At 39.6% G+C, this 23123-nt stretch overlaps 2 protein-coding genes across 2 annotated transcripts; both read left to right on the forward strand.

Annotated features, from left to right (window-relative positions):
• Positions 1-1795: 1795 nt before the first annotated feature.
• On the forward strand, positions 1796-2476 carry LOC149943315 (uncharacterized). Its single transcript, XM_090175622.1, has one exon. It carries the CDS (start codon positions 1796-1798, stop codon positions 2474-2476), a length of 681 nt encoding a protein of 226 aa, XP_090031748.1.
• Positions 2477-2563: 87 nt separating this feature from the next.
• LOC149943316 (uncharacterized) lies at positions 2564-5043 on the forward strand. Its single transcript, XM_090175623.1, has 2 exons — positions 2564-3242; positions 4283-5043. The coding sequence occupies exons 1-2, from the start codon at positions 2564-2566 to the stop codon at positions 5041-5043; spliced, it is 1440 nt and encodes a 479-aa protein (XP_090031749.1).
• The last annotated feature ends 18080 nt before the right edge of the window (positions 5044-23123 follow it).

Here is a 23123-nt window from a genome sequence, read left to right on the forward strand (position 1 = left end):
GTGCCGAAACCCGTGACTTTAGATCATTATCGCGCATCATAAACTTTCGTAAGTGAACTTTAGAAACTATAAACGGAGAGAATTTAAACAATCGTTTAAATGGAAGACGGATCGTCGGACCCGTCGAAGAAAATGAATATCGTGGATAAGGATAGTGCAAAAACAAGATTGCTATCTCAACAATTAGCCGCCCAACAGTAAGCTCAACAATTGACAGCTCAGCAAATAGCGGCTCAACAGCAGTTGGCCGCTCAACTTTCATCGCCAGTTCCGAATCTCATAACGCCAATCAATTCAACACCGAGCGCCATAGAAAGCGTCAAGAAATGGAACCAGGAAGTCAGTCGACAAACAAATTAAAGTCATCACGGATCTGCTCGACGAAACTGCGAGAGCGACAACGACGTATGATCAACTAGAAAACGCAGTCCTGGTTCTTCAAACACTAGAAGAGAATCTAGCCAAGGCTGATAATCACGTTATGAGCCTTCTACAAGATGAAGCGGATATAGAAAGGGAGGCAGTAGAAACCGAAGATTACTTGGACAACATCACCAACGCCAAAATCAACGCTCGCCGTAGGATGAAAGAGCTGAGCGGGAGAGCGCCGTCGCTAGATACCACGGTCATCGTGCCGGTCAACGGGAACACCGTATCGTCCGGAGGAGACCCTTCGGCCAGCGGGACCCAAGGAACGGCACCAGTGAATAGCATCAACGCCGGAGCGTCGCAGTCCTAAACGGGAATCCGGGTCAAACTCCCCGAACTCACTCTACCGAAATTCAACGGAGACCCCGTCAAATGGACCTCGTTTTGGAACAGATTTCGCTCGTTGATTGGTGACACGAACATGGAAAAGGTAAACAAATTCCATTATTTGTTCTCGTATTTAGAGGGTAAAGCGGCAAAGGCGGTAGAAAATTTGTACGAATCAGAAAATTGTTACGACGAAGCGGTATCGATTTTAAAGGATAGATTTGGCCATACCATCACGATAATGCAAACTCACATGAATAACCTTAGAGAATTAAAACCGATAGAAAGCAAAGACGATTTAAAAGCCCTTCGTAATCTTTTTGACGTAGTAGAGATAAATGTTCGTAGTTTAAAATAATTAGGCGCCAATACTTCCGGAAAGGGTTCCCTCCTCTGTTCCACACTCCTTAGTTGTTCACCAAATGAAATGCGAACGCAACTTTGCCAAAATAGAGATCACCAACAAGAGTGGGACGTAGATGAGATAGTTAAGTTTTTGCGTCATCAGGTAGAGAGTAGCGAAATGTCTAGGCTATTAGGTGCAGGCCCAAAATCGGAAAAATCAAATCCGAAACCTAACAATCCAGTGAGGCCTAAAACCCACCAAGATAGATTTAATTCCTCCGCATTAAATACCCAAATCCAAAAAAATGAGGAAAACGTTTTTTGTATATTTTTCAAGGGTAATACCCATAGAACTTCAAATTGCTCAAACTTAAGTTTAGAAAAGAAAAGAGACCTTATCAAAAATAGCAATCGTTGTTTTATCTGTTTAAAGTTGGGGCATTCAGCTAGACAATGTAACTAAAATTTCAGAAATTGTAGGATATGTAGAAGGGGTCATAATGTGGCCGTTTGCGATAAAAATCAAGCAAATATAGAATATGAAAAACAAAACAATAGTAACAGTAGTAGTGATAGAGCGGTAGTAGCTTCGGTGCAAACAACGGACAAACATTTAATTAAAACTGTAGTTTTACAAACGGCAAAAGCAATAGCCCTGAACCCAATACAATCAAGAAATAAATTACCAATTAGAATGGTACTAGATGGAGGTAGTCAAGGAACGTTCGTCACCGAGGAAATAGCCCAAATTTTAAAATTACCAGTAGTGGGGGAAGAAAGTTTTAAAGTAGGGTCGTTTATGGAAAAAATGCCGAAAAGGGCGATTCGAAAAAGCGTCAGGTTAACTTTACAAAATAAGAAAAACCCAACTAAAAGTATGGAATTAGTAGCGGTAGTAGTTCCATTTATTTGCAACCCAACTGAAACCTTAGATTGCCCGGAAATGGAAACATTTATGGATAGAAAAGGTTTGTCCCTAGCGGATGATCTGAGAGAACCCCCTCTAGGCCCGTCCCAAATTAGTGTATTAATTGGCGGGGACTATTTCTGGCAAATTGCGAATACAAAATTCGAAAGATTCAATTCAAGGGTTGTAGCTCAAGAAACGCTGTTTGGGTGGGTGATTTTAGGCCCAACCAATAGAAGGGAACAAACCTTACATGTAGAAAATTATCGAACAACAGTTATGAAAATTAGTGTAGAACAAAGGAACGTAGATCGCACCCTTAAACATTACTTTGAACTTGAAAGTTTGGGTATCAACAGCGAGCAAGACCCCTTAAATAATAGCGAACAAAAAATCATAGAAAAATTTAAAGAAACAACAGAATTCAGGGAAGGGCGCTATCACGTTAAATTCCCGTGGAAGGCCTAAAAATCAGTGTTGCCAGATAACAAATCCGTAGCTGTACGTAGAATAAAGGGGTTAGTAAATAGATTTTCGCGAGATGTGTCTCTTTACATGGAGTACAAGGCCGTCATCGACGAACAAATAGAGCTAGGTATAGTAGAAGAGGTTCCTCCCCACGAAATAGAAATTAGCAAGGAGGGGGTTTATTATATGCCCCAGCATCCTGTCCAACGGGAACATTCCACAACAAAACTTCGTATTGTCATTGACGCTTCGTCAAAGGGGTGCCCCTCTTTAAACGACTATTTAGAGGAGGGCCCTAATTTAAACCCAGATCTCTTATTACTCTTACTTAAATTCAGACAACATAAAATTGCGTTTGTTAGTGACATTGAAAAAGCCTTTTTGATGGTAGGAATAGCCGAAGAGGATAGAGATAGCGTTCGATTTTTGTGGGTAGTTGAAGACCAAGGCCAAATGAAAGAAAATGAATTTAAAACCTATAGATTTGCGAGGGTACCTTTCGGTGTTAATTCTTCCCCCTTTTTATTATCTGCGACGGTGAAACTTCATTTAGAACGTAGTGATGTAGAAAACCCAAGGGTTAAGGAAGTTATAAACGAATCACTAAACGTGAATGACCTTTCGAGTGGGGAAGATACCGTAGAGAGCGCGTTTGAGATATCCAAGGGGTGCTCCGAATTAATGTTAAAGGCCCAAATGAAGCTTAGAAAATGGGAAACAAATTCACCCCATTTAAGAGAAATGTGGAAAAATTATGAAAACTCGGGTAAACCGAGCTTATTCCCAGTGTAAGATCAGGGAAGTAAAATCAAAATATTAGGGATGGAGTGGAATACTTCATCAGATGGCTTTTCATTCAACTTTTCAAAACTAATCGAAACTGCGGAAAAAATTCCAAAAACAAAAAGATCGGTACTTAGTATCGTAGCCCAGATGTTCCACCCTATATGGATATTAACGCCATTTACAGTAAGGGGGAAATTATTTTTCCAAGAATTATGGAGAATTAAGTTGGATTGGGATAAAAATTTTAATAACGAATTAATATTAGATTTCGAAAATTTTGGCGGCGATTTAAAGGAATTAAATAACCTAAGTCTCCCACGATATTATCTTCACGAAACCGATGATGAAATAGTTGTAAGAGAAATACACTGCTTCTGTGATGCTAGTACAAGGGCCTACGTGACGGCAGTTTACATTAGATACGTAGATTCGAATCAGAAAGTAGGTGGGACACTGATTACCTCAAAATCAAAAATTGCTCCTTTAAAAGACCCCGAAAATCAAACAGAATTATCAGTTCCCAAATTAGAACTTATGGGGTGTCTTTTAGCAGCTAGGATAGTCAATAATATTAAAGGTATTTTTAAACAGAAAATAGATAATATTTACATGTGGACTGATTCTACAGTCGCGTTGTATTGGATTAGAGGCGTAGAAAGGTTATGGAAGCCATTTGTAGCGAAAAGAACCCTAGAAATTAGAAAGCTATCAAACGTAAACGGGTGGGCTCATTGCCCTGGGATTCAAAACCCTGCCGATTTACCTACCAGGGGAATCACGGCGAGGGAGTTGCTCAATAGTAAAATGTGGTGGGAAGGCGCCCCCTGGTTAAAGGAAGAAAAGGAAAATTTGGCCAAACGCGCGAGCCACTCTAGAAATACCTAGCAATTTAGATCTGCAGGAAAGGAAAACAATCCTGACAATTAGCTACCAAGAAGAATTAGGCATACATAAATTAATCGACTTAAATCGGTAAAGTTCAATCGAAAGGGTATTTAGAATAACCGCATTCGTAATTAGGTTTACCAGCTAGAAGAAATAAAATTTCTGATTCAAAAGTAATATCAGCGGAAGAGCTAGAAGGAATAGAACAAATGTGGATTAGAAATACTCAGATATCAGAATTTAGTTATGAAATGAGCAAATTGAAGGAAAATAAACAATTAAAAGAAAATTCCAAATTATTTACGCTTAGTCCCTTTTTGGATAAAAATGGCTTATTACGTGTAGGAGGTAGATTAGAAGAAAGTGAACTAAGTTACGCTAGAAAACACCCAATTATCCTTTCAAAATCAAGCAGAATCACAAGATTATTGACCATTAAAGCCCACGAAGAGATACATCATAGTGGAGTAAATGATACAATCACCCATTTAAGGGAACGTTATTGGATTTTGTCCGTTAGACAACTAACAAAGAACATTATTCAGAGTTGCTTAAAATGTAAAAGATTAGCAGCTAAGGCCGGAGAAATGACCACAGCGCCCCTACCCCATGAAAGAATAGAAGAGTCAATGCCCTTTTTAATTGTTGGTATAGATTTCGCGGGACCAATTTACCTAAAATCCAATGAAAAAAACCTGCTGATCAAGGCATACATTTGTTTGTATAATTGCGCAACCACACGCGCCATCCATCTAGAACTAGTCTCGTCCCTGTCCACGGATGAATTTATTTTGGCTTTCCGTAGAATAATCGCTAGACGAGGGACCCCGAGCATTATCTACTCTGATAATGCGAAAACTTTTAAAAGAGCGGATTTAGATTTACAATTGATATAAAAATGTATAAACAATGAAAGAGTAGAGGAACTTTTTGGAAGTAAAGGTATTAAGTGGAAATACATTGTTGAACGCGCGGCATGGGCTGGGGGGTTCTGGGAAAGACTGGTGAGATCGGCCAAAACTATCCTAAAGAAAATTTTAGGAAAATCAAACTTAAATTATTCCGAAATGACAACCGTGTTAGCAGAAACTGAAGCGATTATTTATTCTCGCCCGATAACGTACGTCTACAACGAGGCCAAAGAACCGATACCGCTTTCTCCCGCGCATTTCCTCATTGGAAAAAGAATAAACGCCTTGCCACCCTCTAATTTCAAATGCGAACCAAATGCAATCACAACGCGCCAAGAAGCCATCAAAAGATGGAAATACAGACAATCTCTCCTTGACTAATTTTGGAAACTGTGGCAAACGGAGTATCTGTTGCAATTACGTTCCGCGCACCATAGTCAATGCGTGAACAAAGAAATTGAATTTAAAAAGGGAGACGTTGTCCTCATACGTGAACACAAACTGCCCAAACACACTTGGAAAAATCGGATTAATAATAGATCCGATTTTTGGGCGCGATAAAAGGATTCGGGCATATAACGTAAAAACGTCAAACGGGACGATAGTGCACAGACCAGTGAAACTACTGTTTAATCTAAAAATTCAAGATCCTCAAATATAAGTGAATACCTCGTACCATTTAACTCAGTATTCACGGGGGGAGTGCAGAAAATATAGATTAATTATAGGATTTAAGTGTATGATTTAAGATAAGTTAAAATTATAATTTAGTATAAATAAAATTAAGTGTAACCAAAAAAAAATATAAAAAGATAAGATGTAAACCAAAATTTGGACGGAATTCCCACTCTGTATTGTATATATTTCTTGTTATTTTTTGTAAAAACCCCACTCCTCGAGATTCGAGGAAACTAATGGATGTATTGTGTAGAAAAGAAGAGTCGGAAAACACAGCGGGAGTAAAGAGTCGTGGTGCCACTTCGACGCTGCTGCCTTTCAAGGTACTTCGAAACGACGGTTGCGATTATGGGTCATCTGACCACTAATTCCCTCCCGTTCAAATTTTTGTGTATAAAGGCTAGAGTTCTAGCGAAATAGACCAGATAGCTTGTAGAACTTGTCGGGGACACATGAAAAGTCCCAACCTTAAATTAGGGCTGAAAGAAACCAGTCATCAATTTTTCTTCAAATAAAATAATACTTTTTGCAAATATAGAAAATCGTAATAATTTTAATATAGTACGAAAGCGTAATCATAGTATGGTGTGTGAGAGCTATAGAGATCCCAAAAAACTTTAAAACTATATATAGTCAGTCTATAGCGAGCTAGAAATAAAAGCTCTCCGCGGTCTGGTAGGATCCCGCTAATTAAAATTATACCATATAAACAAATCTAAATGTCATTCTTATGTTACTTAAGACTATATAAAAATGTTTACGAACACTATTCACCTTTTTTTGTCCTTCGTATTTTTGAAGAACAAAACTTTCCGAAAATTATATTTCGGTTATTTCCTGACGAAGAGGACCCCGTGGAATCTGAATATAAACTCTTTAGCATAGTAAAACTTAAATTTAAAAAAAGTTGAAGATATGACGTTTCATGATTTTTAGGTCAAAATAGAGCGAATTAGCAAATTTTCCAAAAATTAAAATTTGTCCGGTAGGAAAGATTTTGTCTTTTTTAACATTTCAAAAGTTTCCTTTCTAGGATTATTAGTTTTTGAAATATCGCCAGTTTAATTATGAAATTGTAACACGTCAAGACTTTTGAAACATAGTTCACTTTGAGGAATTGAACGCATCAAACATTCTCTCTACGTTGCTAATAAAATCTGCTCTATACGCAGCTTCTGCTTCAAGGTTTCCTAAAGTTTAATAAACAACAAAGATTACAATGTATACAGCTGAAATTTAATTGACGTACCAAATGCTATGCAAGTTGACATTCCTGACAATGGGAGAAATTTGGGCAGCATCTTTCACTCTCGTCTTAGAAAATTATGTAGGGTGGATATGCCTTTTCTTCAGTTTTGGAGCTAGGCGCAGAGTCCTTGTGCGGTCGTACCGATAAAACTGATCGACCTGATGGAACCCCACTGGTTTGCCAAACACTTCCATCATATTGGTTTGAAAGTTGGTTGGTTGGTTCTCACATATGTCTTCTAATTCTCCTGACATGACGTTTATCGGAGACTGCTCATCTTATATTGATAACGCATCCACCACCGCCTCAATACCCTTGCATACTACGGCTATCAAAAACTCTATTATTTTTCGTGCAAATGTCGTCATCCCCGTCAGAGTTCCTTCCCTTTTCGGAACTAAGGCAAACCGTAAATATAGACTAAAAAATATTAGCTAATATTTTAACGTCAGTGGTTTTAGCGGCTTGAGCCATTGCTTTTACAAATAAATATTTAATTGGGCGACTAAGACCCTAAAAAAATTGACAATTAATTTTATGACATGGGCAATGTCACACCGAACATAAGTTTGGCAATTTAACGCCTAGAATTATTTACCCCCTCATTTTCATTAATTCCTCTGAATACAATTTTAGCGCATTTTTTTTTTATAAATGTTGCTATTGACGAACAGCCACGGAACGTTTTCGTCACGGCGTATATTAATGCCAGAGACATGTCGGTTACTACTTCTTTTGGCTGACAGTCACTGACAGTTTTCAGCTATGAAGACAGCCAAAAGGATATGTCGTCGGTAGTGTGTCCTTCTGAGAGCATATTAGCCACAGAAAATTGTTCGTTTGTTTCTTCATCGTGAACCGTGGCTTCGTAGAGAAAGATGTGTTATGTTTTCTCTTGCCATGGCAGTGGAATTTTATGAGCTACACTCCCTGTCGCATCTATTGATAATTTAACAGTTTGGTGATTCTAAAGAAAATAATTCTGATAAACGTGATTTTGTGATGGCAGCCAATAATGAATGTGAAATTTTTTCAAAGAGACTGATCTTATACTTCCTTCATATGCCTTATGCCTCAATATAAAAAAACCCGCATTTAACGGATTGTTATCTAAGCACTTAGTTTTTCTGTCGTTAGCAGTAGCGACTCTGATGGTCCCGAGAGAAGGAATATGGGGGGAATTTCATCTCCAAATCTCATAGAATGATTTGCTTTATGACTTCCGCCCTTTTGATTCCAGAAAGAGGCCTCCTTCCCTAAATGGTGATAATGATAAGTTGAAAGTTTTAATTAAAGATTTCTAAAACAACTGGAATTTCACTGAATGTAAGCCCATCGAACCATTTTTTATAATATAAAAACCAGCTGGATGGGTCAACAATTCACACTAAGGATGAAATCGAGTAAACGACATTTTCCCTTTTAAGTTCCACATCGAGATATATATATCGAAGTAGGACTATTGCTATGGACGGAATGTCGTTAAGTGTTTGGCGAGGAAAAGCGACGACACGGTAGATGGGGCTGCGAAAAATAAATTATATAATTGCCGACACCGGGATTCGAACCCAGATAGCTGCTGGCCGCGTAATCTGGCCCTCAAGGGGTCGGAGTGTGCAATAACTGGTGGCTTTACCGGGGAGTCGGGGTCCGGCTCTTGTAACCCGTAAGGGCGGTGGCGCACTGGGAGATGTTAGCTCCGTCCAAAGGGTCCTATCTCCAACCTCCGACTTCGGTCAGGTGTGGGCTGGATACTGGGCTTCGGCCCAGGCTAATGGAGAGGGGCCGGGCGAACTGGCCGCCTCGGCGGATTGAGTAGCCTGCTGTGGGGCTGCGGGCCTCCGTATGAGGGCACGGCGGACCCATCTCCCGGCCTTTTGGGCTCCCACCGGGATCTCCGGTGCCAGCTGTGCCGGGTTATGCGGGCTGCTGTGTGCCCGCCGTTCCCCTTTAGGAGCTCTTTTCAATGGGCTTGGCTCCCTGCCTTTGTAGGTGGGGTGTCGGCCGGAGTTGCTAGAGCATCCGTTCTCTATCCCACTGCTGTGTGCGAAGTGGCGGGCTGGTGTTGCACCTTCTGCTGGGTTGAGCGGCTTGCGTCGAGGGTGCGACCATCCGTAGTGGGGTTCTGCTACCCATGCTGGTTTTGTCACCTGTCCGGGCTTGTGGACGCTGGCGTAGGGCATTGTGATGATAGGCCTCCGCTGGTGTGGTTTCTTGATTTTACCGGTACAGCGGGCTATAAATTCTGACAACATGGCCGCCTAATCTCCCAAACCGAGCTACCCCGTCCTCTTCGAATTTCATGCTTGAACTTTTAGCCTTGAACACTTTTAATTTCGTGCCCGCCCTATAGGGGGGCGCTTTTGTTCCATGGGGGCGGAACGAAATTTTGCGTTTACTCACTAGTGGTACAAGTAGATTGTTAGCTAGTAGTGCCCGTTAAGGCGGGAGAGAACCGTTCGACATTGCAGCAGAGAGCATATACTATTATATGCTCTCTGATTGCAGAGAGGTCTACGGGTATTCGAGTAACCTCTCTGAAAGAGATGTGGCGGAGAAAACAGGAAATCAGTCACCTCGTAGCGGTCGCAAATGTCAGAAGTAATAAATAAGTGTGGCACTTTCTTATCGAAACCGTGTATAGTCAGCAGTATTAAATAAGTGTGGCACTTTCTTATCGAAACCGTATGTGGTCAGAAGTAATAAATAAGTGTGTCACTTATCTAATTGATCTAATTTTAAATCACAATTTTATTTATTAAATAAAACCTTAAGATTATAACTATCAGTGAACTAGTGTCAGGGAATTTTGTTTTACCGGAAATGAAATTCAAATGTTTCCAACAAGTCCAAGCGTAAGCGTTTGCAAACGATGGAGTTGGATTTTTAAAACGTACTATTGAACTTCCATTATGTATTTTTATGACTAAGGTTCAATTAAGAGGAATTTCTGTTAGTTTTGTATGGTTTTAGATGATAGTTTCAAACAATTGTGGCTTCGAGAGAATATCAAAAACGAAGTTTGCCTTTTTCTAAAAAAAATCGTTGTTGGTTTATCAAACCAATCGTAAGCCCTATTTTAAATACGAGACTGGACACTGCTCCATTAACAGGAACTTGTGTCAAGAGTAAATACTTTGAATTTTATTGAACCCTACATGCAAACAGACATTCATTTTTAGTAGTACCTCGCAAAAAATGAAACTTTTCATCTAAACTTGCATCGTATACTAAATCATCAACCAACTCGGACTCTAGTCCAGGTTGATAAACTATAGCAATAGCTGTTTGTAAATTGGGATGTGGCTCAGCTAGATTTAAGTCGATAACAGTTGACTTAAATTCGCATTGTAAACCAGCTTCATTTATTGGATAATTTGGCTTTTATTTTTTTTCTAATATTAATATAAATTTACTTAACACCTGGTAAATATTTTGATTTTTAAAATTTCCGTATCAAAAGCTGCAGTGACTGTTCATTTTAGGAATATATAAATTTTAAAAATGCTTTCTTATTATTTTAAGGGTTTATACAGTGATATCTGCAATAATTCTCGATATAATGTCAACAGAACGGTTTTAACAGAGGTTTTGAAATTAAATTAAGCTTAACAGTACTTGTAGAAGCTAATTCTGAGATGTCACTACACTGTTAAAAAAATTCGTTCAGAAGACGTTCAACTTAGAACAGTCTGTTCAAAAATGAACGATAGCGTTCTAAAGGTATGTAACAGAGAACGGTGTGTTCAAGATATTATATTTCGTTCAAATCAGAACGAATGCTCTTTCGCCCTCTGGAGGAAGGCTTCTAAACTACACAAAAGAATAGATTCGTTTCAATAGCTAGGACATCGTTCCCCTTAGAACAGGTTTTACACACAATCCTATATGGATTTCTTTGTATTGTCTTCATGTACATGTACTAGCATATAAGCGTGATACTTTCAACGTATGACCAAAAGTAACCAATAAGTGTGACACTATTTTGCGGAAAACGTCGTTAGGCCAAAAGTAACAAATAAGTGTGACACTATTTTGCGGAAAACTTCGTATGGCCAAAAGTAACAAACAAGTATAACATCCATATAGTAATTAATGAGTGGTTTAGAGTGCGCTTTGTTATAGGTAGTTTTTTCGTACATTATTATGTTGTTTTAAGTTAGTGTACTGGTTGATTAAACTATTACTCGTAGTTATTTATTTACAGGGTGAGTAAGAACATGTTGTAATGAAGTTGATTTGTAGTTGTATGTACAGTGTGTTTGGAATTTTACCGAAGATTCAATTTCATTGTTAGACCGTAGCTCCTTTTTTTTAGTTGATTGTGACGTGTGGGACAATTCAGACCTCTCGTCCATTTTGATTAATCAGGACGAGATACGTGTAACGGCCACGCCAACGGGGGGATACGTGGGGACAGGGTGAGGACACCCGTGGCGGAAGTATTCCGACCACCCGTTGGGGGATTGTTGGTCTTCCTCAATCACTTAATATTACCGGAGTACGCCACTACTCCCGGTGAGCGTAGCTCCTTCACTAGCGCCTCAAATGGCGTTATGTCTTTAACGCTGTTTCTGAGAAACTACCCCACCTATTGAAAAAACTTCACACACATAACGATATAAATAACCTCCGTGTCCTAACTAAGTGGAAAACGAAAAAGGGTTGTGAAAGGTCTGAATTTATAGGACACGCACCGTTTTTTTAAGTATATTTTTATTTGATTGGCCAGGTAGACGAAATTCGTTTGTAAATGTAATTGCCCAAGTTCCACAATTAAAATTTACAGAAAATATTTCGTAATATACTGCAATTTGGTTTGACGTTTTGAGCATAGAAATAAATTCTAATATCGTTTGTCCCAGTTCTCGGCCTTTAGGCTAAGAATAGAAAGTAATAACATTTGCGCTATGAAAAAGGTTTTATTTATTTTACGCATATCACTTACGTGGTAGATATTTTAACCTTAATAAAATGGTTTTAGTTGAGGAAACTTGAGGTTGGAACTTAATTCAAATAAACTAGTTTTAGGCCTGGTTTTCCTATTCGGTGGGCAATGGGTTAGGTTAGGTTATTTTTATTAATTTAGCATGATGAACTGCCGGCAGGAGACATGAGCTATAATTTAGAAAGCAATAACGATAAAGCATTCCAAGTCGAACGAGAAAATGATCCACGGCGAACGACAAAGCGTTCTACCACGAACGAAAAAACTTTCTAATTTGAACAAAGAAAGTTTGTTCAATATAGAACATCAAAGTTCAATATGGAACCAACAAATATCGTTATTTATCGAACGAATATTTTCTGTTCATATTAGAACAAAATGGCGTTCTATTACAGGGACAACCTTTTGAACGGCGATTTGTTCAAATAAGAACAATTTTTGTTAACAGTGTAGTTGATTATTTCTGTAAGGACGAAATAGATTGACTTCGGTTAATTCTACCTATAAGCTATTTAATATGAATTAAGAGGAACTCGTCAATTCTCATAGGAAGCGAATGGTTTTAGGTCATTGAAACTACTTTCAACGTTCGCGCTAGTTGCCACTGGACTTATAATTTTTGCTAATTTCATCAAATCCTTTTTTAAATTGGGAACAAATTCCTGCTATGCTCTGTCGCCTTCCTCTACCATATTATCTTCTGAAAAATCCAAAGTAAAAAGTTCAAGCTCGCATTTACGAATTATATCAGCAACCCAATCTTTAAACGGAGAGTCAGCTTCTCTATCCGTATCTAGAATTTCCGGGTTATCAAGCGCGGATTCGGCTAAAGATTCAATATTTTCCGATCCGATTCCTGATATTTTACTAATGAGCCATAATTTTCTTCATTCACATTTAGTTACATTTCCGGTAAATAAGCTTTGCCCTTCAGTCTCGCTCATGGATACCGTTATGAAAACTTGAAGAAGTTCCTCTAGGTCTTTTAAATTTCGGTTTGGATCACATGGCCCATCGCGTGCAAAAAAAACTTTCTCGTTCGGTCTTTTTCTGCCGTGAGACTTGGCCAACTAGCAATAAGTTTCGTAGCGTGCGCGGCATCACATCTAATGAAACAAGTGGGTAAAATTACATCCAATTTGTTTGAAATTAATATTTCTGCACATCGCATTAAGTAGTTGTTAAGCGATAGGCTGTAGGGGATTTTCTACTAAACCCAAGTCGCTATTCCTAGCCTAAAGGAAACCTGGCGACCAAACCGACATTCACTTTACCTACGTGGTCCTCCCTCTCGCGTAACTTTACTGGTGGGGTTAGCGAGGTTGAATATGGTGTCAAGGGGAATGCTAATAATTAAAAGTTAACCCTAAATTAGGGAGAATAAAACAAGCAATTGTAGTCATTAGAGTAGGTTAAACAAATAAAAATAAACAATATAATACTATGACATTAACTAAAGAAAATCGCAACAATATTAAACCAAAATTGTCTGAGTGCCGTAGTCACTGGGATAAATAACTAAATACTTATATGATCTATCCGTGTTGGAGGTCCGCACATTCAAGCCGGCGTCACGGTTGATGGCTTCGGCTAGTTGAACCAGGATCTTGCCATTCTGGCCATGAAATTCTCTAGCCCCGCGAGCCCGTTTACTTTTTTCTCGGTCGGGGTGGTTCATCACTAACTCTTTGTTTTGAACCAGATCATGTGGCTCGTGATGTTCGTTACCTTCCACCCAATCGATGATCCCCTCCAATCACGACCATATATGTCTTGGAGCTCATTGTAATGACTTCGTTCTCACCGCCGGTGAAACAGTAGCCTTCCTCATAAGTCATTGGTTAAAAAATAATAAAATCTGGCGCCAACATGACGCCCGCCATACATCACACTATATATATGACACTTTAAGAAATACTGTACAATAGATAAAATTCTCCAAACTTGGTTATTGGCAACCCTCAATTCGGACCGTAGAGGTCGGGGATGGTTAACTTTTATTCAATAGATAAAGCTCTCAAAATTATTCGTAAAACGTTTTGATCAAGTAATTTATATTTCTGTATTATCCGTTTAATTTTTTGATAAATTGGTAAACGACTTTTTTCGATAAAAAGCTCAAATTTTACGAATAATACATGTTTTTTTTTTCCGAAAAAAATTAATTTAACCATAATACTAATAATAATAATCAGCTAGGCTAATACCCAAGGCACCACCTTAGGCCTAAGTCATCAAGCGACTTTTGAAGCCTTTAATTCAGGTGGCCGGGTTACACTGCGTAGGAGGGTGGTGGCAAGCCCTGCATGCCACACGATGGATAATGGATTAACCGTCCCCGACCTCTAGCGGACCGACAATAAAATAGTGGAGCTGGGGGAAAAGATAGACCGGGTTCGCGAATGGTGAAATCAAGAAGTCAGGGACTCGCTAATCCCAAAAGCGAGAGAAGATAGAAAACTAAGGATACCTTTGGCCACAAGGATTCAATGGACACCCCCTTCCCGAGAACCGGGCGTCATCTTGGACAGGCGAGAGCGGTCCACTTTGATAATATAACCAAATATGAATATAATTGGCGTCATGCGCCTCCGACAGCATTTAGGTCAATAGTTTACAATGTCCTCGTAAAGAAATACGTGTCCACTTTTTTTAACTACAGAACCATTTGCATTTATACTTAATTTGGATTCATTGAAACTGTATTGGCAATAAGCGTTGTAAACTTGCATTTGTGTCTGGGTCCAATAGATTGCTCGAAATTTATAAAAACCCAAGTTATAACTCCTTGAAAAATAGACATTCCCATAATTTTACAAACTGCTGTAAATGGATCGTCATCTAGTCTGAAAGCTTCCAAATGTTGGTGTTTTGCCACTATAGGTGTTTCTACCGAAGGGATGATACATGGCTCTATATCGCCGAAATCCATCACTTCCCAATGACATTCTAATCATTAATTTTCCTTGCCAATTCATCAAAGATATCTTTTTAGATCTCCTTCTTGTGGAGAATTGAATTTTCTTTCTAACTTCCATTCCGTTAACAGGGTTTGGCTCATCTTTGATATATCCGTAAAATTCCGCCTTACATTTAAAGCACTATCCTTTCATTTGGCCATATTTTTCTCCTGTTGGGCTTATCCGAGCACCTTAAATGATTTTTTTAATACATAAACTAATAGAAAAATTATGCATGGAGTTTTTAAAGATGATCATATTTAAGGATCTTTCCAACTCGCTGCTCTTTTTAACTTAATTATATTATCAATTAAACTAATTTTAACGCCCATGTAACCAATAAAAGTAAATAGGAATAATTGTTAATTGTAAATGGATGCTATTTTAATCATAAGTAAAATAATATACCTTTTAGAGATAAGTGTAGCGACATAGGTCTAAAATTTAGAGGTCTGCGCCTCTCCTTTACCAAAATTTATAGGTCCGTAACGTGTTGACCCCTTTTAACCCCCCAATAGAACGGAGGCCCTCTAACACTTTTTTTAGGCTTAGAGTAGGGTGTGTCAATCATAGCTGCGGGATACTTTTATAAAGAAACGGTGTCTAAAATCCAAGGTTATTGACCAAATTCATGGAATTTGTGTTGTACAGGTCTAAGATAGGCCTCGAGGTCCCCCTTATCAGTAGGCTATTAAAGAGACGGTTCATAAAATCAAATTGTATTTATTGAATTAAATGTTTTTTTAGGTAGGTTGAATTTCCGTTAACCAAAGCAAACACATTAAAAAGTTGAAAATTAGATTTGTTTCGTTTAACATAACTTTAAAATCTTCTATGATACGGAACGTTGTTGGCGACATAAGCGGAGATTTCGTCAAATCGTTGATGCTCTTCGACGAGAAAGAATCGTCCTTCATGTCCAGAATCGCTAAATAAATTACGATAAACATTTCCGATAGGAATTTAGAATGGATTCGGCGATCGTCCTGAATATATCTGAGCTGTCAGTCAATAGGTCCAGATGCTTGATGTAATACATGAGTCGTGCCAGCTCAGCGGTCTCGTCGACGGTTATGTTTAAATAGTAATCTTCGTTTCACCGAGATAAATAAAGATAATGTTTAAATTATTTTTATTACAGAAAGCTAATTCAACGGTGAAATCCGATTTCTGGCTAAAGGTTAGAAACGTTTGTCAAGATAATTGATTAATTTTCTTTAGCTTCGATTTAGACCATTTATTGGAGGTTGTAGAATCTAGAAGAGAAATAAACTCTTAAAGAAAATTGCCCGATCGACGAGATATGAAAATACTACGGACGTACCCATTTCCGAATAACATCTCTTCGACATCAGAGAAAAAGGCTAGCGCAGGTTGAAAGACGAATGGTAAAACAACGGTGAAGGGGGTCTGCTTATAAAGGCGAAGGTGACGTCACCAAGGGTATGACGTAATATTGTCGGGTTCTATATCAATACTTCTATTATATTGTCTAACCAGAATGTTACGTATTCCAGAACGGATAATAAAGTTGGATTCGATATAATAGGTACATGTACGACGTTATTTGGGTTTATTAAGTATAAGACTCGTGAGCGCTGACGAAGACTGACTGTCCATAGTGGCTGTAGGGATACGAATAAGCTTATACTACTATTAAAATAGACATGGTTTTTTCATTTTTTTTTGTTTAAATTCTCGGGAAGGGGCTACCTATGGTTAAGAAGGGGAAGGGGGTCTTCCATGGACCTCACGCGGCGGGGGCGGTGGTGGGGCCGGTCGGAAAGTCAACCATGACGGCCAGGAGGGACCTCATTGCCGTAAAGCTTCGTCTCCAGTACTTGGGTTGACCCCCAAATACTCGCCGCGCCGTATCATTCAGGTTCTCTACGAGACGATAAATGCCAGTGAGAATTCTGAAATTATAAAATTAAAAAAATATTTTAAATATATATTCCAATAGAAATTTCTACGTACTGAAGGCATTCTTCGGCGGCAGTAGGTAAGTGGGGAGGAAGCCTGGTGGCGGAGGGTCGCTGCCGGGGGCCCCCGTAGCCGTCGTGTCCGGCCCACGAGGGGCCGGAGTGTGCAATAACTAGTGGCTTTACCGGGGAGTCGGGGTCCGGCTCTTAAGCGCACTGGGAGATGTTAGCTCCGTCCAAATGGTCCTATCTCCACCTCCGACTTCACTCCGGTGTGGGCTGTGACCTGAGCTTCGGCCCAGGCTAACGGAAAGGGGCAGGGCAAACTGGCCGCTTCGGCGGATGGAGTGGCCTGCTGTGGGGCTGCGGGCCTCCGTATGAGGGCCTGGCGGACCCATCTCGCGGCCTTTTGGAGTTCCACCGGGATCACCGGTGCCGGGTTTTGCGGGCTGCTGTGTGCCCGCCGTTCCCCTTTAGGTGCTCCTTCCTAAGGGCTTGGCTCTCTACCTTTCTAGGTAGGGTGTCGGCTGGCGTTACCAGAGCATCCGCTCTTATTCCCACTGCTAGGTGCGAAGTGGGGGCTGGTCGACCCATTGCTGCACCATCTGCTGGGTTGAGTGGCTTGCGTCGAGGGTGCGACCTTCAGTAGTGGGGTTCTGCTACCCATGCTGGTTTTGTCACCTGTCCGGGTCTGTGGACGCTGGCGTAGGGAATTATGAAGACAGACCTCCGGTGGTGTGGTTTCAATCTTACCGGGTACACCAGGCTATAAATCTGACACATGTCCAGCCGTCATGGCCGACGATGTTTGCGACCACTCGGGCCAACCCTGCCCGTCCTAATTTTACTTTACGAAAAAAACACACTATTAAAACATGTACCTAAAGCCATGTTGACTTTGCATTAGTATTTAGAACAAGTCGGAACGATAAAGTTAGAATATTACGAAACCGTTACGAAGTTTATCATTTTAAATAATTTACCTAGCAAAATGTGATATTTTAGACTAAACGGCTATGACGTAGTGGAAAATAATACTTACAAGAGTGGATTTGGCGATGATAAGTTCAGGGAAGTCGTTTGTCTCGTAAACTCGAAGCAGGACGGGCTGGTTGACGGCGAGTCCGTTATGTCAACTATCTGAGAGGCAGCTGGCGAGGGGGTCGTGGAAATAAAACTTGCGTGAAAACCGTAGTATTTATAGCTTTTAGCAACTACCCTCTATGGAGGGTAACAAACTTTCGCGAGAGAAGAAACCGACCTTAGTTTTGAGGGGGTAAACACCTGTGAGATGACGTGTAAAGAATCGTACCCGAATAACTAAAAGATGTCTTTACAGTAATTAAATAAAATAACGGAAATATAAAGTTTATATTCGCGTGCCGAGAAACAATATCTACAAGACGAAAACATATATGCCTGTAACAGGTTAAAGGGTTTCCGTAGTAAATATATATCAACAATAATAATTTTCGAGAAAAGTTTGAGGGGGGTTCCAAAAAAAGCGCGACCCGAAGAGAAACAGCTAGCGTCGTACGACACGTGCGAAATACCCCGGATTGAGGGAAGAAAGTGTACTAAGGGTGAAAACGCACGATCCGAAGAGAAACAGCTAGAGAAGAAAATCGCTAGTCACGTTCTGAAAACACCTTAATGAGTGACGAAACGCGCGAACAGAAAAGATGCAGCTTAAAATCTCCCGATGCATTAGGAATAAGTCATGGGGGGTTCATCTACGAGTGCGAATTGAGTGGATTGGTTTTTTTATCCACAACAACAAAGAAAGAGAGATTCACAATAGAATGCACTATTTAGCTTACAGTATATATTGTATAATTTATTACGGAAAAACCTTAATAGTAAGCTTCATTTAAATTACATATTCGAGTTCGTGGGATTTGTCTCCATTTTTTGTATTTAAAAATTGTGTACGAATAAAGACTACTAAATGTAATCGAAATCAAATCTTGTTCAATCTCATAAGCCTAATTCTGATTGACAGTATAGGTATTAATCGAAAAAAAACCTACTAAAATTTAACAAAAGGTAATGAAAAGTGAACAATGGACAATCAGCGGGCGGTCTCAATAGGGCCCTATAAATAGGTGGGGTATTTTGATATTGAAATCACATCTTCGGTATCCTTCGAAGAAGTATCTCAATTACGGACGCGGAATCTTTAGTGTGCAGGCTTCAAGACTTCGCTGAAATTAGACCGTGGAGTTATGTAAACCCCGTCACCCCTCTAATTACTTTGCCGAATATTTTTAAGCATTTAAAGCTAAACGTAATTGAAAGTTTTATCGAGCTACTAAATGACTGTCGAAGAGCTACAACTCTTATGGAGCAGTATACCGGCTCGTTTCTCGGGTTTCTACGGTAGTCGGGGCGAAAAACCGATTAAACGCCACGGAACGTATGCTTGACGAACCTGTAGTCGACTTCATCCGCCAACAAGAAGGTACGTCTATTCTACGTAGTAAATGCCTATTTAAAAGTGCGTAAACTCAACCACTTTTTAATTTTCAGAGATGAATTCTTAATCTCCCAATTGCACGACGAATCTCCGCAGGCGGATATTTCCCAAAACGACGCCGAATCGCTAGAGGAGGATATCGAGAGAGATTCCGCCGCGTTTATACGCGAATATTTGCGTGACCTCGAAGAGCATGAAGGAGAAGGGTGACTGCGAAATTTTAGACCAAATCGTGAAAAACTTTCCCAAATTTGGTATTATAGGCTTAGAAATAACCGTCAACTTGTATCGCAGCTGTTACGGAAACTGTTCTAAAGGACGTGGCGGTGGGTGATTACGTGTAAATAATACTAAGTAGCGTCTTGTTGGATGTGCATAGACCCAACTTTGAACTAAGTTTTAAAAGGCTAGACCAGATCGACATTGGACTATGATTTAACCTTATAGAGGACATTATCTACGATGACGAGCTCGAAATTTTTTTTCTGCACCCCCTAAAAATGAAATATCGATAGTTCGCGTCCCTAAACGTCAAGGAAGACCCTAAGGAAAAAATAAACAGACTTTCCAAATGTTTTCTAAAAACAGACGGGGAATCGTTACCGTTTCAAACACCGACACCCTGTGCCTACCTCGCTCGCTACGTGTAGGCATCGCCCATCTATATTATCAGAGTTATAAAAATAACGTAACATTTAAGTTAATTTACGATAATATTTAAAAAAACAAACCTAATAACCCCGTTAAAAATAAAGCGGCCCTCGATTTATGCGCCAAGGCCGGCGTTTAGGTAGAAGAATGCGGCACTCCCGATTATTTTAGAAAATTTCAGACATACTTGAGCGCTTATTCAATTTTGGTTTTTCAAATGCGGAACAACGTACCTGTCGTAGTCTTGGGGGCCAATAACGCCGAAGACGATAGGCCGCGGATATCGTTTTTGAACGAAGCGAGTCATTATAATTTGATTACGAAATTAAAACCGTTCTTTGGCAAAGAACAATTTGGTCACGACTGCCTCGAAAGTTTCAGACATAAACATTCTCCTAAATGTAAAGACAATTGTTTTTCGTGTCAAAGAGCCCTCAAATACGAGGGTCTCGTTCGAAAATGCCCCGACTGTCAGCGTTCTTTTACCGGAAGTGATTGTTGCAATCTAATTTAATTTTTGCAGCGTGACTATTCCAATCCAATACGGCGAGAGCAATGCTCATCCTGTAATTGCTCACGCCGTATCGAACTCTTTTGTCGAAAGATTCGACAAAATACGTATCTCGAGCGTATACGTAATCCGACGGATTTTTAAAAACGTTGCTTTTCCTAATAAATTTCGTGAGAAGATTTATCGCAACTGGGTCTGTGATTATTTTGCACTGCATAGCGTAATTATTTTCTTTGCACCGTGTGATTATTTTGAAAGTGAGCTACGATATTGAGAAGTAATCGCGTCAAAACATCTGGGTCTCATTTGCAGTGGTCCATCGCCCAGTAGTAGTGGTGGTTTCTTGTTGGCGCGGCCTTATCGGAGAGTTGGCTGTGCCAGGTAACTCCGTGACATCTATCATTAGAATTGTGCGTTTTCGAACGTTCTTCCCGCACCATTTTATTTATGGATAAATTTCGTTCGTGCGCATGCTCACCAACCGTGACTTTGTTTATCGAAATGTTCATAATTTCGACACGTGCCAATGACTTCGTGACGCTGGCTGCATAAGTCGTCTGTTTTGCACACATTTTGGACGTTCAACACTTGAGTTTCCACACCAAATGCCACAACGTCGGTGTGGAAATAATTTTTTCTTTGGGCGTGTCTGGCGTCTGTCTCTTTTCTAACTCCGTCGATGTCTTTGGTCCTTTCTCGCTCTTCGTGTAAAGCTTCTGAGGCAGATATGATGACTTTAACGTCAATTGCCGCTTTTATGGTGTTTTGAATAACGGAAAAATCGGCACTATCTGTATTTCCTATCTTACCTATTTTGGTAAATTTGTTGTTTTGACAAGCAGACATTCCGCTGGCAACATACGCGAGGTGTAGTCTATAATTCGCAGCGTATAATTCTCCAATCTTAGATGAGGTTGCACAAATCATTTCGTGATGCTTACCCAGAATCCATTAACAGCTGCTGCAATTAAGTGGTATTGATAGCTTTAATAAATTAAATTAAAATTTTAATGAGAGTTAACATAGTTATAGGTGCGAAGGAATATTCAGAACTTCAACTGATATAAGTACACACAGTGGCGTAGCGAAGGGAGGGAAAAGGGGGCATAACGCTCCGGGCCCGACTCATTATGGGGTGCCATAAACTGTTTGACGACCTTTTAGGTATTTTTAAAGAAAAAATGGCGCTATTCAAGAGATTAACCCCGGACGCCACAAACCCTCGCTACGCCACTGGGTGAACATGTAGTATGGAGCGCTACAGTGAGTTAGCCTTAAAGCATATAGTCGACACCTGTTGTTAAAATTAAACCTTTTGCTTTTTTATCTACCATTCGATTAATTTTTTATCGCTCGCCCTTTTTGTACAAATAATCACATTTATTCGTATTCAGTTTTGTTTCCGCGATCGACAAGTAACTATTTCTAGTTGTAAAAAAACCGTTGCTGTTTTTACTTAAAGTATGCCTCTAAAATTACTTGAGCTAAATAACCAGTCGAGTTTAAGTAAGTCATCTGAGTTGTCGTCCCCTTTACCTTTGGTAAAAATTATATCACCTATTTCCAAACCCAGGGCCCAAAATCACACGGTCACCTCATAGTGCAAATCCTATTCTAAGATCCAAAAACTCAACTTCACTGTCTACGCCACTAAGGCTAAAACGAGGGGTCGGACACTTTGAAAATCTCGTACACAATATTTTAATCTCAAATTGATTTCAAAAATCCGAAACCGATTCTGAGATTATGAACTATGATTTCCGATTTTTCATGCTGACGTCGAGATTTCCAACTTTACTTTAGAGATTAGTAGTAGTGGTACATTGAGAGTCCTGGATCACGGGGTGGAAAAGGAGTGAGGTGGGATTGGGGTGTATGTTAAAACCCGTAGAAAAGCAACATATGTTATTTTGCCGTAGTTTTTTCGATAGATAAGATAAGATATTGATAAGGTTCGGCTTATTTCTCTTTATCTCGCGAGTGGGCGTTAAATTTCCATAGAGCTGGGTGATAGTTCGAGACCAGAGAGATAAGTTTATAAGATAAGAACTTGATATCGCGGGTGTGTATTTACTACGAGATAATTCTGATATATAAGAAGCGAGCGTGTCGGGAGAGACCATCATCTGTCAATTTGTTGATATTTGACGCGACCGATTCCCTAAAACAAAATGTTAGGTGTTTTCTCCCATCTTGGAGGTGGGATTGGGGTGTATGTTAAAACCCGTAGAAAAGCAACATATGTTATTTTGTGGAAGTATTTTCGATAGATAAGATAAGATATTGATAAGGTTCGGCTTGCTTCTCTTTATCTAGCGCTAATAATATGCAATGGTAAAAAAACTTGGTAAAAAACTAATAAAATTGATTACACTAATGCCCCTGATTCTCATTATCCATTATGGATTTAAGCTTACAACATCCTATTAATGGGCTTGTAGCCGGGCCAACCCAATGCGGGAAGTCATTCCTGGTAGGACAGTTGATTCAACATAGGGACACCTGCATATCCCCTCCTCCAGAGAGGATAATATGGTGTTATACCGAGTATCAACCGAAACTTTTTCAATCAATATTAGAACATACACCCTCAGTCGAGTTTCACGAAGGGTTACTCAACGTTAATATATTAAATTCTCAAATTAGGAATTTAGTTATTTTAGACGATTG

Source organism: Leiobunum rupestre, chromosome 5, assembly GCF_980474605.1.
Source record: "Leiobunum rupestre chromosome 5, qqLeiRupe1.1.hap1, whole genome shotgun sequence".
Classification (NCBI taxonomy): Eukaryota; Metazoa; Arthropoda; class Arachnida; order Opiliones; family Sclerosomatidae; genus Leiobunum; species Leiobunum rupestre.

What these genes read in the sequence shown, in the direction of transcription:
- LOC149943316 (XM_090175623.1), top strand. Translation starts at nt 2,564, where the DNA reads ATGGAGTACAAGGCCGTCATCGACGAACAAATAGAGCTAGGTATAGTA. An exon ending in GAAAAATTATGAAAACTCGG is followed by an intron (nt 3,243 to 4,282) that starts GTAAACCGAGCT and finishes ATTCGTAATTAG; the next exon opens with GTTTACCAGCTAGAAGAAAT.
- LOC149943315 (XM_090175622.1), top strand. Translation starts at nt 1,796, where the DNA reads ATGGTACTAGATGGAGGTAGTCAAGGAACGTTCGTCACCGAGGAAATA.